The 15,046-nt window shown below is 39.2% G+C and overlaps 1 protein-coding gene across 7 annotated transcripts in view; it reads right to left on the bottom strand.

Annotated features, from left to right (window-relative positions):
• Nucleotides 1–614: 614 nt before the first annotated feature.
• Nucleotides 615–15,046, bottom strand: part of LOC125254248 (NACHT, LRR and PYD domains-containing protein 3-like) — a 58,902-nt gene continuing 44,470 nt past the window's right edge. For 2 of the 7 annotated variants that reach the window (XM_048168788.1, XM_048168787.1), the window contains 4 exons: nt 13,174–14,964; nt 10,774–10,944; nt 1,467–1,637; nt 617–842 (listed from right to left, as the gene is read on the bottom strand). In XM_048168788.1, coding sequence (XP_048024745.1) covers nt 668–842; nt 1,467–1,637; nt 10,774–10,944; nt 13,174–14,964 — 2,308 coding nt within the window. In that variant the 3' untranslated portion in view covers nt 617–667. Of the gene's footprint in view, nt 843–1,466; nt 1,638–10,773; nt 10,945–13,173; nt 14,965–15,046 lie in introns of all 7 variants that reach the window. The other 5 variants (XM_048168790.1, XM_048168791.1, XM_048168786.1 and 2 more) reach the window with 4 other exon arrangements.

Genomic DNA, 15,046 nt, shown 5'->3' with positions numbered 1-15,046 from the left:
ATCACTCAACCTGTAGAGAACAATGACACACTCTTCACTCTCTCAGTTCAGATCAGTTTAGCAGTGGATCTATTATTAAAGAGAAAATACAAACTTAAAGCACAAATCAATATGTGTGATAATTGAGATATAAGATGTCACAGAGCACAAAACATGATATGTGTGTGTGTGTGTGTGTGTGTTTTTGAGATTTATGAGGACACAAATTTGTATAATGACATGGGTATTACACTGGTATTACGTCGTAAACATGTTTTATGAGTCCTCATATTTAAAATAGCTTTAAAATCATACTAAACAATGTTTTATTAAAAAGTTAAAAATGCAGAATGTTTCCTGTGATGTGTACGGGTAGTGTAAGGGGACAGAATGTACAGTTTTACAGTTTGAAAAATATTACGCCTATGGAATGTCCTTACTTTGATAGCAAAACAAACCTGTGTGTGTGTGTGTGTGTGTGTGTGTGTGATTTTACAAAATGAAAAACAATACTTTAGAAAGTGTCAATGCAGAAAGATGAACATGATGATCAGTAAAAAAAAAATTAATCCAGCATCTTCATTTCTCCTACACCTTAAAAATACTTTACATATATATTTCACCCATTATTTGAGCTAATTCATTAAATCGTTACATTGTGATTCATGTGTGAGAGTCAAATATGATCTTACTCCAGTTTCTCCAGTTTACAGTGAGGATCCTGTAGTACATCAGACAGCAGATTCACTGATTTCCCTATTTTATTCCCAGTCAGATTCAGTACTCTCAGGTGTGAGGGGTTTGATCTCAGAGCTGAAGTCAGAGCAGCACAACCATCATCTGTGACTCCACAATCACTCAACCTGTAGAGAACAATGACACACTCTTCACTCTCTCAGTTCAGATCAGATCAGTTTAGCAGTGAATCCATTATTAAAGAGAAAGTACAAACTTAAAGCACAAATCGAAATGTGTTATAATTGAGAAATAAACAGTCGCAGAGCACAAAACGTGTGTGCGCGTACGCGTTTTCATGATTTATGAGGACACAAATTTGTATAATGACATGGGTATTACACTGGTATTATGACTTAAACATGTTTTATGAGGACATTTCAAGAGTCCTCATTTTTAAAATAGCTTTAAAATTATACTAAACAATGTTTTATTAAAAATTAAAAATGCAGATTGTTTCCTGTGATGGGTAGGTTTAGGGGTAGTGTAGGGGGACAGAATGTACAGTTTGTACAGTAAAAAAACCATTATGCCTATGGAGAGTCCTCACTAAAATAGCAAAACAAACCTGTGTGTGTGTGTGTGTGTGTGTGTGTGTGTGTGTGTGTGTGTGTGTGATTTTACAAAATGAAAAACAATACTTTAGAAAGTATCAATGCAGAAAGATGAATCCAGCATGTTCTTCATTTCTCTTTACACTTTAAATATACTTTACATTGTGATTCATGTGTGAGAGACAAATATGTTCTTACCACAATTTCTTCAGTTTACATTGAGGATCCTGTAGTACATCAGACAGCAGATTCACTGATTCTCCTATTTTATTCTCAGACAGACTCAGTTCTCTCAGGTGTGAGGGGTTTGATCTCAGAGCTGAAGTCAGAGCAGCACAACCTTCATCTGTGACTCCACAATTAAACAACCTGTAGAGAACAATGACACACTCTTCACTCTCTCAGTTCAGATCAGATCAGTTTAGCAGTGAATCCATTATTAAAGAGAAAATACAAACTTAAAGCACAAATCAATATGTGTGATAATTGAGATATAAAATGTCACAGAGCACAAAACATGATATGTGCGTAATTTTTGTCATGCGGAGGGCTCGCTGCCGGCCGCACACCCCGTCCGCATGCAGCCCAAATTTCGAGACCACATGCGCAAGCAGGAAAGAAGAGTCCACTAGGTGGCAATACGCACAGTACTGAGCACAATGTGCAGTCGTTGAAGAAGAGTGATTAAAAAAGACGAGTAAACTCAAAAGCATGCCTTCTCCATTGTTTTTGATTCCTGTTCTCTTGGTGTATCTTCTGAACTATGCTGCAATGATGGATGCACTATATTTCTTCTCCGATCCTGCCCAGCGAATGTCCGGTTGATGACATGATGAAATGAAAAATTGCACTGCGCATGTGTCGAACTCGGTCATCCTCGCGCATCCTTGGTTTAGTATACTTTGAAAGATGCACGGACGCGACTGCGCGTGACGCATCCGGGCGCAGAAAGTGAAGTATACATAGGGCTTTAATTTTATTGCCCTGAAGTATGTGTGTGTGTGTTGCACGTGGAGAAGCAGAGACAAAGAGACACTGAAAACCTGCATCTTTCCTGCATTTTTCCAGCAGAACACAGACTTTCCTGCATTAATTTATAGACAGACTGTTCTATAAATGAACATGCACATCCCCAGGAAATGGTATCCATTATTACCGTTGTTGTATTGTACTCACAGTGTATTCACATTGTTTTATGATACATTTAAGGCAACTTCAATTATGCCATGTTTAGTGTCTATGGGTTCGTGTTTGTGTATGCGGTATATCCACACCTGTGCAACACATCAGTATTACAAGAATCTTTAATAGTTCTTCTTCAAAAACGTAGCCAGTTAATCTTGCTCGGTCATAAAAGCCCTGACAGAAGGCGTGTTGTGGCCCGGAAATACAACATCTTCATTGGTCAGGTCAACCCTAAGAGGTGTGACTTTCACCAGAGGTTAAAAGCCAGCACACAACGCCCCTCCCCCTCTCTTTTCTTGCTTCTTGGATGACTGAAGAGACCCCTTTTTACTGCAGGCCTCTTCAGGCCAAGGCCTGCAACCCAGCCATGTGCTCATCTATGAGAGAGAGAACGAACTTTTTTCCCCACTAAGAGTCAAATTAACAGCTTAAGTTGTTTCATAGTACTTCATCCAACGCAGAAGATATTGGCAACAACTTCGGACCGAATCATCAAGATTTCTCCTCAGCCTGCAGATCTGATGCTCCTCAGCCTGCAGATCCAATGCTCCTCAGCCTGCAGATCGATGCTCCTCAGCCTGCAGATCCGATGCTCCTCAGCCTGCAGATCTGATGCTCCTCAGCCTGCAGATCCGATGCTCCTCAGCCTAAAGGCATCTTGCAAGTATTGTACATTTGAACACTAAACAGCGATTTAGTATTAATTTGTAAACCACCTGTGTCAGCAAAGGTGTTTTATTGCTGAGGAAACTGATGATTCTTTTCCAGACTGTCTTTGACTTTTTCCCATAGCTCCATTTCCGGCCCCACTTCCGGTTCAACTCTATCATTGCTCATTTTTACCTACATATGTGTGTGACCTGCATGTATGTTATGTGTTTGTTAGTTTAGTTTGTTTGTGATTTAGTTAATTGTGAAAGATTGTTAAAGATTGTGCACAATACATGTTTGGTTCTGACACCGTCTTCTAATAAATTGCCTCTTAAAGAATTTAGATCTTTACTACATGCTCTGAGTAGTATTGTACAATAAGAATGTTGTTTTTCCATAACCTGGAAATTAACATTTCTTAGAGTTAAAAAACAATTAACACTGAGTGTTCACTGGACTAACAGGTTAATTGATTGTAATATTAATCCTAATGTAGCTACATCTAGTTAATCTGATTAACTGATTCACATATTCATACTTAATCATAATTAATAATCATAACGAGTTATGAATAATTATTAATATTTCCCCTTATTAATTTGCTACATGTTTTGGTGGAGAATGCGCGCATCATTTTAAACAATTGTTTGCAGACGGATACAGTAATCAATCATGTGTTGTTCCATAAGCTTTATTAACATCTTATACATGCACATACAAATTTCTGATAAAATCAGCAAAACTATGGCTTGAATGCGTATTCCCTTGAACGGCAGAAAGTTCCTCGATGCTATAATGCATGTTTAAATTGTACGAAGAAGCTAACCTGAGGGTCCGTTTGGGACCCTTTAGGACCCTTTTTAGGAGGGATTTTGATTTGAACTGTTGATTGGGGACACAAAGCTTTGTGAAGCTCGAAATCAGTCAAATCAATTGCGTCACAAACGATTCACTGTTTCGAATCGCTCAAAGCACCACAAGTTGATGATGATGCGGATCAGAACAGTAAGTGTAGCGAAGACTTAACCCAACGAGACATCTTTAATAAACCATTCACAAATGTTTTATTGAAGTTGTAATCAATTAAAGGTTCAACGAATCATCTAATATCCTTAAACATGAGGTTTCTGTTAAGACATGATATTTCAGTAAACTGTAGGGCTCGTTTATGAAAACTGGGCTATGTCAGACAAACAAGACAATACGTCCCTTCCCTTTATCAAATGCGTCATTTAAATGTGTTATACACATTTCATATACAAATCGTGTATAGACATGGGTTCATGAGACTTAGTGATGAACCACTGCCATTTCAAATCACTTTGAAACAGCTATGATGCATCATGAAGCTTCGTTTACTGAAATCACATGACTTGAGCAGTTTGATACATGCTCCGAATCACTGATGCAAGACAAATGATTCGCACGGGTTCCGAAGCTTCACAAGGCATGCCTCAAAGGCACCCATCTCTGGTTTAAACCATTTGTGTTTGTGTGTGGTCGTCTTTATTACTTCAACTTTATCCCTCCCCTATTCTATTTTATCTTAGTTTATTTCCTTCACTCACTTTGTTAAGCCTATTCAGTCAAGTAGAATTTAAATTAAATTTGAAATTTAATTAAATCAATTTGTTTATTTTCCTATCCTTTAGTCACCTAGAGCTATAAGGAAATTCCAAATTTACTTTTTATTTTTAACCCTATTTCTCTATTTTATTTCTATTTCATTCAAATATTTTCTTAACCTGACTATCCCTATGCAGCCAAGTTGAATTTAGTTAAATTTGAAAATTTAATTAAATCAATTTTGTCTATTTACCTTTCCTTTTAGATTCCTAAATCTATAAGGAAATTCTAATTTAGTTTTTATTTCGACTTTATTCCTCCTCTATGTGTCTTATTTTATTTCATTCACTTTCTTTTGTTTAAGCCTGAATATCTCAATTCAGCCAAGTTGGATTTAATTGAACTTAGCATTTAATTAAATCAATTTGTGTATTCACCTCCCCTTTAGGTTCCCTAGAGCTAAAAGGACCTTCTGCTTTTACCCTATTTTTTAGTTATTTTACCATCACCATCTTCCCTCTCTTTATAGGATTACAGTAGTTCTAGAAACTGTTGTTTCCTTAATGAGTTATAGGTTAATAATATCCTATATCCTAGTGTGGCAAGGGGGGCATGGTTCAGCGAACGCTGCAGCGGGGGAGAGCGTCAGGAGACGCGCGGTGGCTGAGCGGGTTAAGCGCAAATAACAAACACCTGTCTCTTGTTACAGTAATTGGCGTGGAGAGAGGATTTAGCGCCAGGAGAAACAGGAGTGAGTGAGAGAGAGAAGGACTACTGGCTGCCACACTCCCAAAGACTGACTGGAGCTGACGGAGTGAATTCCCACTGTTTATGTTGAAGATTGTTTTGTGCCTGTTTGCACACCTTTTTGTTGAATTTATAAATAAAGCAGCCAGTAGTCACAGCCGACCCTTGTCGTCTTCCTTCCTAATATCTACGAACCTTGTTACACCTAGCTTTTAGCTACCTCTCCTCACTCCTTAGTGCTGAGTACATGAAGTACGGTCACCGTCCAATGCACTGGTGGCCCCAGAAAGGACTAGAAACACTTTACTTTTGTTTATTTTCCTTTTGACCTCAAGGCATTTGGTGTTTCTCTGTTAGCCTAGAGAGAGTCTAAGCTAGGTATTGAGCTCACAGCATTACTTGAACAAGTGACACCTGCTTGACCATATCTCCTAGCAAAACTAAATAGGTAAAACCCTCTTTTCTTCCTTTCCCCTTTCTGATTTCATCTTATTGTTTTTTTTTTATACCAGTTTGCTCTACTCGTTACCCTCATGGTGACAACCTGTGGAAAAGAACCATCAGTATTCTGGTGGTTCAATGCGATTTCACTTTTTTAACTTTAGTTAGTGTATAATGTTGCTGCTTGAGCATAAACAGTATCTGCAAAGTTACAGCGCTGAAAGATCAATGCAAAAGGAGATATTGTCTTTTAAAGTTATGGCAGTTTAAAGCCTACAAAAACTTATAGTTCTGTTGCTATTTTTGGTTGTATCGAGGACGTAAACAAAGACCAACGTGTTTTTGCTTCGCTAGCCAGTTAGCTAAATTCTAGTGCATACTTCTCCAACAAATGCCAACAAACTTCTATGTTCATAGACAAACAGTTGTTCATGCTATAAATTAAACGATACCTTTACAAAAATGCTACTACTCAGGCATGTATTCGGCTACAGTAAAGCTTTAATCAGGATAAAATCGTATATTGAAAGCTAACAAACAGCAGTGACAGCATATCTAAACAATTTGACACAAAGACAAAATGAAATATCATTCATAAACGTCCTTTAAAAGCCGCGATTGCAGCTTGACCCTCTTCATCTGGGTCTGATTCGGCTCAATTTGATACAGCAATAGGCGCTATTATTTACATTTCCTCTGAAGCACTAACTACGAATGGTAAGGGGCGTGGCGTTTTCGGACGCTTCAGCGAATCACAATACACTGGGCCAACTACCAACCTGCTAACCAATCTGAGCACACTGCGTATTTCGGAGGGAGTGGTATCATAGAACCAGGAAGTCAAACGAGCCGTTCATATGACAGTGGAAACAGAGGTGTAGAATAAAGGTAAAATATATGAAAAATACAGCGTTTTCAAAAAAACGAAGCATTAAGACATGTTAAACTGTGCCCCAAAAACACAATCAAGCCAGGAAAAAAAACACTGAACCACCCCTTTAAAGTCAGAGGGACTCATTCATCTAAACTTTAGCTGCATCTACAAGCATAGCTACCTGGTGATCAATACTATGTTTCATTGGCCGATAGAAACATCAGTATTTATTCACAAGACGAGAATTCTGCGCGCTTAAACCAGTTTTGACTCATGGCAAATCTGTTTGATGTTTAAAGTAGAAAGAAGAATTTTACATATGTAAAATTTGCAAATGTCAAACCATACTTGCATCTTACTGAATTTAAGTTTGAAATTTTTGAAAATCTAATCTAATCTAAGATAATCTAATTGTTAATCACTAGTGCCATTGATTATTCCCAATACCAGATAATTTTGCTGTTTTAATCACTTCTTTAAATCTTTTTATTTTATTTTAATCAGAATAGCAGTCAGCTATTCGTTTTCTTGTATTATTTATTTCATCTATTTGATTAATTTACATTTTCCTTTTGTTCTAGTGTGGTTTCATTCCCCAATAGAACCACAAAAGTAACTAGACATACTTTCCTCCTTGGTTTTGTTTATTTACAACAGTTGCTTCTAATAGGAAAACTCTCCTCTTTCTTTTTCTTGCTCTTTTCCATTGTTCAGAGATCAAGCCTGTTGTGAGCCATCACAAAGTTCTGAAAAATAATTTGACCATAAGATCCATCTTAAGTCATTTATTAAACCTAGCTGCCCACTGTGCCTTCAGCTCCAAACTCTGTTTGATCTTGCATTAGTCTCTTGCCCTTACTCTCACCACAAGTGTGCCCAAATGTTGCAGAATGCTCAGCCTAACTGCCCAGATGGCAGACCAAAGACTGGCTAGGTATCGTGAGGAACACCCTCCTAACCAGGGCTGCTGATCACTTGCAGCACCAGAGCCAAAAGCAACTGAACAACGATGCAAGAGAAGTAAAGGCAGATGACTCAAACCAGAGGTATGATCACAAAGATCTGACAGAGGTCAACTTCTCCCTGGCCCACAACCTCAAATGTTTGAAACAGGAGGTAAACAACCTCAAATTCCAGATTGCAGAATCTCACAAGGAGCTGACACATGCTAAATGCCGCATAGACCAGCTAGAGATGGGGGCTCAGGACAGACACAATGTCCCTGGCAGAGAGGAGTCACAGAAGAAAATCCACAGACTTCAAAATGCTCTGACAGCTGAAAAGACAGCCAGAGAGGACCTGAAAAAAGAAAAAGGAACTATTTCACAAAGAGTCACTGTTAAAAACTGCAAATTCTGAACTCTTGGACAAAGACACCAGAATCAAGGCCTGTGAAGGTCACCTGAATGTGTCCAGATCTAGGATTGAAGCTCTGACCCAGCAGCTGGACAACATAAAAGATTAACTTATCATGGTCCAAAGAGAACTGAGATACTCTTACCTGCTACAGAAAGAAATACAGCAGGAGAGACGTCTCACTCCCCCACATGGAATCAGCAGAAGAGCCTCTTTACTTGACACCTTACCTGCCCATTTCCTGAAATTCTCTGCAGTCGCAGATGGAGAAGGATTAATTCAGATGAACCCTGAAATGGCACATGAAGTGACATTCAAAGACCTCCAGCAACAATCTCCACGTCCTTTACACAGCAGCCATCCAAAGGCTGCACAAGGATGACTGGACATGCCTGCATCTGACCTATAGGAGCTTCTAATGCTAGCAAGAGAGCTCCTTGAACAGTACTTACCTGAGGAGTACTCAGAAGCACAAGCTTCTGACCAATCACACAACACCACTCAGACCTGCTCAAGTTGGCGCCGCCACAAGAGCAGAGGGACACTGCAAACTTCAGACACCTTCTGACTGAGAGCAGAGGTAACAAAAGCCTGCTGCCCTTCTGTCATCAACCCTAGGTCAGTCTGAAACACTCTTCACACTACAACTCCCATAACTTCTTCCTACAACCACCTGCTTCACGGGTGTCCGAACGACAGGTGACACTGTCAAGGCACCTGCTACCTCGACACCTGCTGAGCAAGCTCAAAGACCTAAACCTTGCCACCAGCAAACATCTCGCCCAAACTAACTGACTTCAGGGTGACAGGTGACACACTGTCAAGGAATTGGCTGCCTTGATGCCTGCAGCACCAGCTCAGAGACCTGAGCTTGTCTACTGTCTACATCAACCGCCATGGAATGACCACCACTCCAGGAGACACATACAACCAGAGCCCATCACAGCCTTCCAGCCTTGTGTGCAAATGGTGTGTCTGATCTTTCTGCACCTTCAACGTCGCTCGCTGTTGCCATATGAGGGACAACAACGATCGAAAGGGGGGATTATGTAACGACAGACAAATCAGACACAATTATTTGTTATATTAATAATTATTTAAAACTTACTCTGGGGTCTGTCCCCATCCCCCGAGAAGACCAGCCTTAGTTTTATTGCCCTGAAGTATGTGTGTGTGTGTTGCACGTGGAGAAGCAGAGACAAAGAGACACTGAAAACCTGCATCTTTCCTGCATTTTTCCCACAGAACACAGACTTTCCTGCATTAATTTATAGACAGACTGTTCTATAAATGTACATGCACATTCCCAGGAAATGGTATCCATTATTACCATTGTTGTATTGTACCTCGCAGTGTATTCACATTGTTTTATGATACATTTAAGGCAACTTCAATTATGCCATGTTTAGTGTCTATGGGTTCGTGTTTGTGTATGCGGTATATCCACACCTGTGCAACACATCAGTATTACAAGAATCTTTAATAGTTCTTCTTCAAATACTCAGCCAGTTAATCTTGCTCGGTCATAAAAGCCCTGACAGGAGGCGTGTTGTCGCCCGGAAATACAACATCTTCATTGGTCAGGTCAACCCTAAGAGGTGTGACTTTCACCAGAGGTTAAAAGCCAGTGCACAACGCCCCTCCCTCTTTCTTTTCTTGCTTCTTGGATGACTGAAGAGACCCCTTTTTGCTGCAGGCCTCTTCAGGCCAAGGCCTGTGCCTCAGCCTGCAACCCAGCCATGTGCTCATCTATGAGAGAGAGAAAAAACTTTTTTCCCCCACTAAGAGTCAAATTAACAGCTTAAGTTGTTTCATAGTACTTCATCCAACGCAGATACTGGCAAAAACTCATCAAGATTTCTCCTCAGCCTGCAGATCCAATGCTCCTCAGCCTGCAGATCCAATGCTCCTCAGCCTGCAGATCCAATGCTCCTCAGCCTGCAGATCCGATGCTCCTCAGCCTGCAGATCCGATGCACCTCAGCCTGCAGATCTGATGCTCCTCAGCCTGCAGATCCGATGCTCCTCAGCCTAAAGGCATCTTGCAAGTATTGTACATTTGAACACTAAACAGCGATTTAGTATTAATTTGTAAACCACCTGTGTCAGCAAAGGTGTTTTATTGCTGAGGTGATGATTCTTTTCCAGATTGTCTTTGACTTTTTCCCATAGCTCCATTTCCGGCCCCACTTCCGGTTCAACTCTATTATTGCTCATTTTTACCTACGTATGTGTGTGACCTGCATGTATGTTATGTGTTTGTTAGTTTAGTTATGTGTTTGTGAGTTAGTTAATAAAGATTGTGCACAATACATGTTTGGTTCTGTTTCTGTCTGCTAATAAATTGCCTGTTAAATGATTAAGATCTTGACTACATGCTCTGAGTAGTATTGTACAATAAGAATGTTGTTTTTCCATAACCTGGAAATGAACATTTCTTAGAGATAATAAACAATTAACAGTGTTAACAGTGTTCACTGGACAAACAGGTTAATTGATTGTAATATTAATCCTAATGTAGCTGCATCAAGTTAATCTGATTAACTGATTCACATATTCATAATTAATCATAATTAATAATCATAACGAGTTATGAATAATTATTAATATTTCCCCTTTGAGTTAATTCACTACATTAAATGTACTTACATTGTGATTCATGTGTGAGAGTCAAATATGATCTTACCACAGTTTCTCCAGTTTACAGTGAGGATCCTGTAGTACATCAGACAGCAGATTCACTGATTTTCCTATTTTATTCCAAGTCAGATTCAGTACTCTCAGGTGTGAGGGGTTTGATCTCAGAGCTGAAGTCAGAGCAGCACAACCTTCATCTGTGACTCCACAATTTCTCAACCTGTAGAGAGATAAAAAAAAAAAAAAGCATAATAAATAGTTAAACTATCAAATAGCTATCAAAAAACCATCAAACAACTTTCAATTGCAATATAATTGACACAGTCAAATTCTTTACACAGTTTTATGGTCAAATTCACACTAATCAAAAGGGTTAAGATTTAATTAAATTAACATTTATGTATTTATTAACTTTAAACCAAGAGTCTTCAACCGGGGGTCCACAGCGGTACTGCAGGGGTCCGACACTTAATTTAATTACACAATAACACAAATTTTTTGATCTCTTGAACGCAATGGCCAATCAGAGGAGTTTCATTTAGTCAGAATCCACTCACTGCTCAAAACACTGGAGTTTTTGTTCAGAGCTGAGTTCTGCATGCTCACGAATCCTCTCATTAACAAAGACACGATGCAAGCAAGAGATTCATTATGCATTGTAGACAACTTTATTGATTATAATGGAACTTTGTGAGATCGTGAACTGAGATGAGTGACAGCTTTTTAGTGATTGTAAAGCGCGCGCTCTTTCCAGGTTATACATAATACACTGAATAAAAGTTTTATTTATTTTTTGCTGCTGAGAGAAGCGATTGCCAATTAAATGCTGCAAAATGCCCATCAAAATAGATACATGTAATGTAAAAGCAGACTAATAGATTACCAGAAAAATATTCACATCAACATATTTCTGATATTCTGTTTCAATCATTTGTAAAAGTAATGACTTAATAATAATCTTTAATAATCTTAAATGTCTCACTGTTATTCTTGTTATGGTGGAGCCGCTGCTACACATTACATCTGCACTTTACTAGAGAACCTGCACTAATTTCAGATACTCAGTGATTTAATTCTTAATTGTCCAACTCACCATAAAATTAAAATGTGAATTTTTAATAAACTTGAAGCTAAAGTTCAGATAAACGTTTAATTGTCCACCTGACTAGTAAAATTAAATGCATGACTCTGTTAACCATACATCAAATGTGTTTTAGGAGATTTGAGCTACTTGATAAAATGAGCTGTTTTTCCAATTTGGTCTTAAAGGGTTAGTTCACCCAAAAATGAAAATTATGTCATTAATGACTCACCCTCATGTTGTTCCAAACCCGTAAGACCTCCTTTCATCTTCGGAACACAGTTTAAGATATTTTAGATTTAGTCCGAGAGCTTTCTTTCCATCCATTGAAAATGTATGTGCAGTATACTGTCCATGTCCATAAAGGTAATAAAAACATCATCAAAGTAGTCCATGTGACATCAGTGGGTTAGTTAAATGTTTTTGAAGCATCTAAAATACATTTTGGTCCAACAATAACAAAAACTACGACTTTATTCAGCATTGTATTCTCTTCCGGGTCTGTTGTTAATCCGGGTTCACGACTCGGGTTCAGTGAACCGCAGCGCACTGCTGACGTAAGACGCTGCTGACGTGTTATCTGGTGCGCCAGAGTTTCGTTTACAGTCTGAGGGAGACGCACGCTGTATTCAAGCTATTTTTTAAAATGGTGCGTAAGTGTGCATGTCGCAGATGTCCTAATCGCCAAAAACGACATAAAAGTGCATTACCAACGCCAACAGATGAAAGGATTCAATGGAATCAATTCAGTGGAATCAATTCAATGGAAAGGATTCCGGAAGAGAATACAATGCTGAAAAAAGTCGCATTTTTTATTATTTTTGGACCAAAATCTATATAAGATGCTTCAAAAACTTCTAACTAACCCACTGATGTCACATGGACTACTTTGATGATGTTTTTATTACCTTTATGGACATGGACAGTATACTGCACATATATTTTCAATGGAGGGACTGAAAGCTCTCGGACTAAATCTAAAATATCTTAAACTGTGTTCCGAAGATGAACGGAGGTCTTACGGGTTTGGAATGACATGAGGGTGAGTCATTAATGACATCACTTTCATTTTTGGGTGAACTAACCCTTTAATTTCTTTTACGTCATCTATTTACTAACAAATATTTAAATATTTAAATTCCTTCTTTATGAACATTCAACATTCAACTGGTAAACCTGAATTATTTATTCATACGCAAATTCTCTGACTTTGTTTAAATGTCTTAAGGAATTTTACATTGTGACGGTTTAGAAAACATCAAATTACTGACCACTAAACTCTGGACAACTTCTGCAGCACTGAAGATTTATGAACTTTTATTTTTCTGATGTTTTAACAGTGAAGTGATTGTTCTCAGTGATACTTACTGAACTGATCTGGATTCTTTAATCACGGGCAGCAGCTTCTGAAAAACTTTCATATCTTCAGCTTCATTGTTTCCTAGAATAAACTTTGTGAGATCAAACACATCCAGCTTCTTCCCTGATGTCAACAACACAAAAACTACAGCTGACCACTGAGATGAGGAGAGTTTGGCTTTCTTTATTCTTCCAGATTTCAGATACTGTTGTATTTCCTCCACTAGTGAATGATCACCCAGTTCATTCAGACAGTGGAACAGATTGATGGATTTCTCTGGAGAGTCAATGGTCCTGATCTTCTTCTTGATGTACTCAACTGTTTTCTTACTGTCAGATCTTGTACTTGTCTGTTTCATTAGTCCTTTTTGGAGAATCTGATGAGACTCCACTGACAGACCCAGAAGAAACCGCAGGAAAAGGTCCAGATGTCCATTTTTACTCTGTAGAGCCTCATTCACAGCTCTCTGATGCAGCTCAGATAATGAAACATGTATAAACCTCTCCTTAACTTTAGACCGCAAACTCTGTTTGGTGATTTGGTCAAACACATTTATGTTGTTGTTTGTACAGGAGAGGTGCACATATAGAGCCGCTAGATGTTCCTGAACGCTCAGATGAACAAAGCAGAAGACTTTCCCCTGATACCAGCCAAACTCCTCTCTGAAGATCTGAGTGCACAATCCTGAGTACACTGATGCTTCTGTCACATCAATGCCACACTCTCTCAGGTCTTCCTCATAGAAGATCACATTGCCTTTCATGAGCTGCTGAAAAGCCACTTTCCCCAGTTTGAGGATCATGTCTTCATCTGTCACGTTCTTCTCATAGTCCTTCTCATGTTTGATGTTGGTCTGAAGGATCAGGAAGTGTGTGTACATTTGAGTGAGAGTCTTGGGAATCTCTCCACTCTCTGCTTCGCTCAACATCTTCTCTAGAACAGCGGCTGAGATCCAGCAGAACACTGGGATGTGGCACATGATGTCGAGGATCCTTGATGACTTCAGGTGTGAGATGATTGTATTGGCCAGACTCTGATCACTGATTCTCTTCCTGAAGTATTCCTCCTTCTGTGGCTCATTGAAGCCTCGTACCTCTGTCACTCGATGGACACACTCAGAGGGGATGAGATCAGCTGCTGCTGGTCTGGAGGTGATCCAGATGAGAGCAGAGGGAAGCAGATTCCCCACAATGAGGTTTGTCAGCAGCACGTCCACTGAGGCTGATTCACTTACATCACACAACCTCACATCGCTCTGAAAATCCAGAGACAGACGACACTCGTCCAGACCATCAAAGATGAACAACACTTTATATTTGTCACTGGATATTTCCATTTCTTTTGTTTCAGGGAAAAAGACATGAAGAAGATCTGAAAGGCTGAGGGTTTTGTCCTTCATCAAATTGATTTCTCTGAAAGGAAGTGGAAATATGAGCTGGACGTCCTGATTCTCTTTCCCTTCAGCCCAGTCCAGGATGAACTTCTGCACAGAGACTGTTTTTCCAATGCCAGCGACTCCCTTTGTCAGCACAGTTCTGATGGGTTTGTCTTGTCCAGGTAAAGGTCTAAAGATGTCATTGCATTGGATCGGTGTGTCCTCTGTTGCTGCTCTCCTGGATTGTGTCTCAATCTGTCTCACCTCATGCTCATTACTGATCTCTCCACTCTCACTCTCTGTGATGTAGAGCTCTGTGTAGATCTCATTCAGGAGTGTTGGGTTTCCCTGCTGTGCTGTTCCCTCATACAGACACTCAAACTTCTTCCTCAGATTTGATCTAAACCTGTTGAGGACTTCATGGCTGTAAAATTAAAATACCATGAGTATGTATTATTACATGAGTTAATAAGCACAATGTCTTTTTTTTTTTCTATCATAATCAA

The sequence above is a fragment of the Megalobrama amblycephala genome, linkage group LG19 (assembly GCF_018812025.1).
Source record: "Megalobrama amblycephala isolate DHTTF-2021 linkage group LG19, ASM1881202v1, whole genome shotgun sequence".
Lineage (NCBI taxonomy): Eukaryota > Metazoa > Chordata > Actinopteri > Cypriniformes > Xenocyprididae > Megalobrama > Megalobrama amblycephala.
This window is presented reverse-complemented; position numbering and strand designations above follow the sequence as displayed.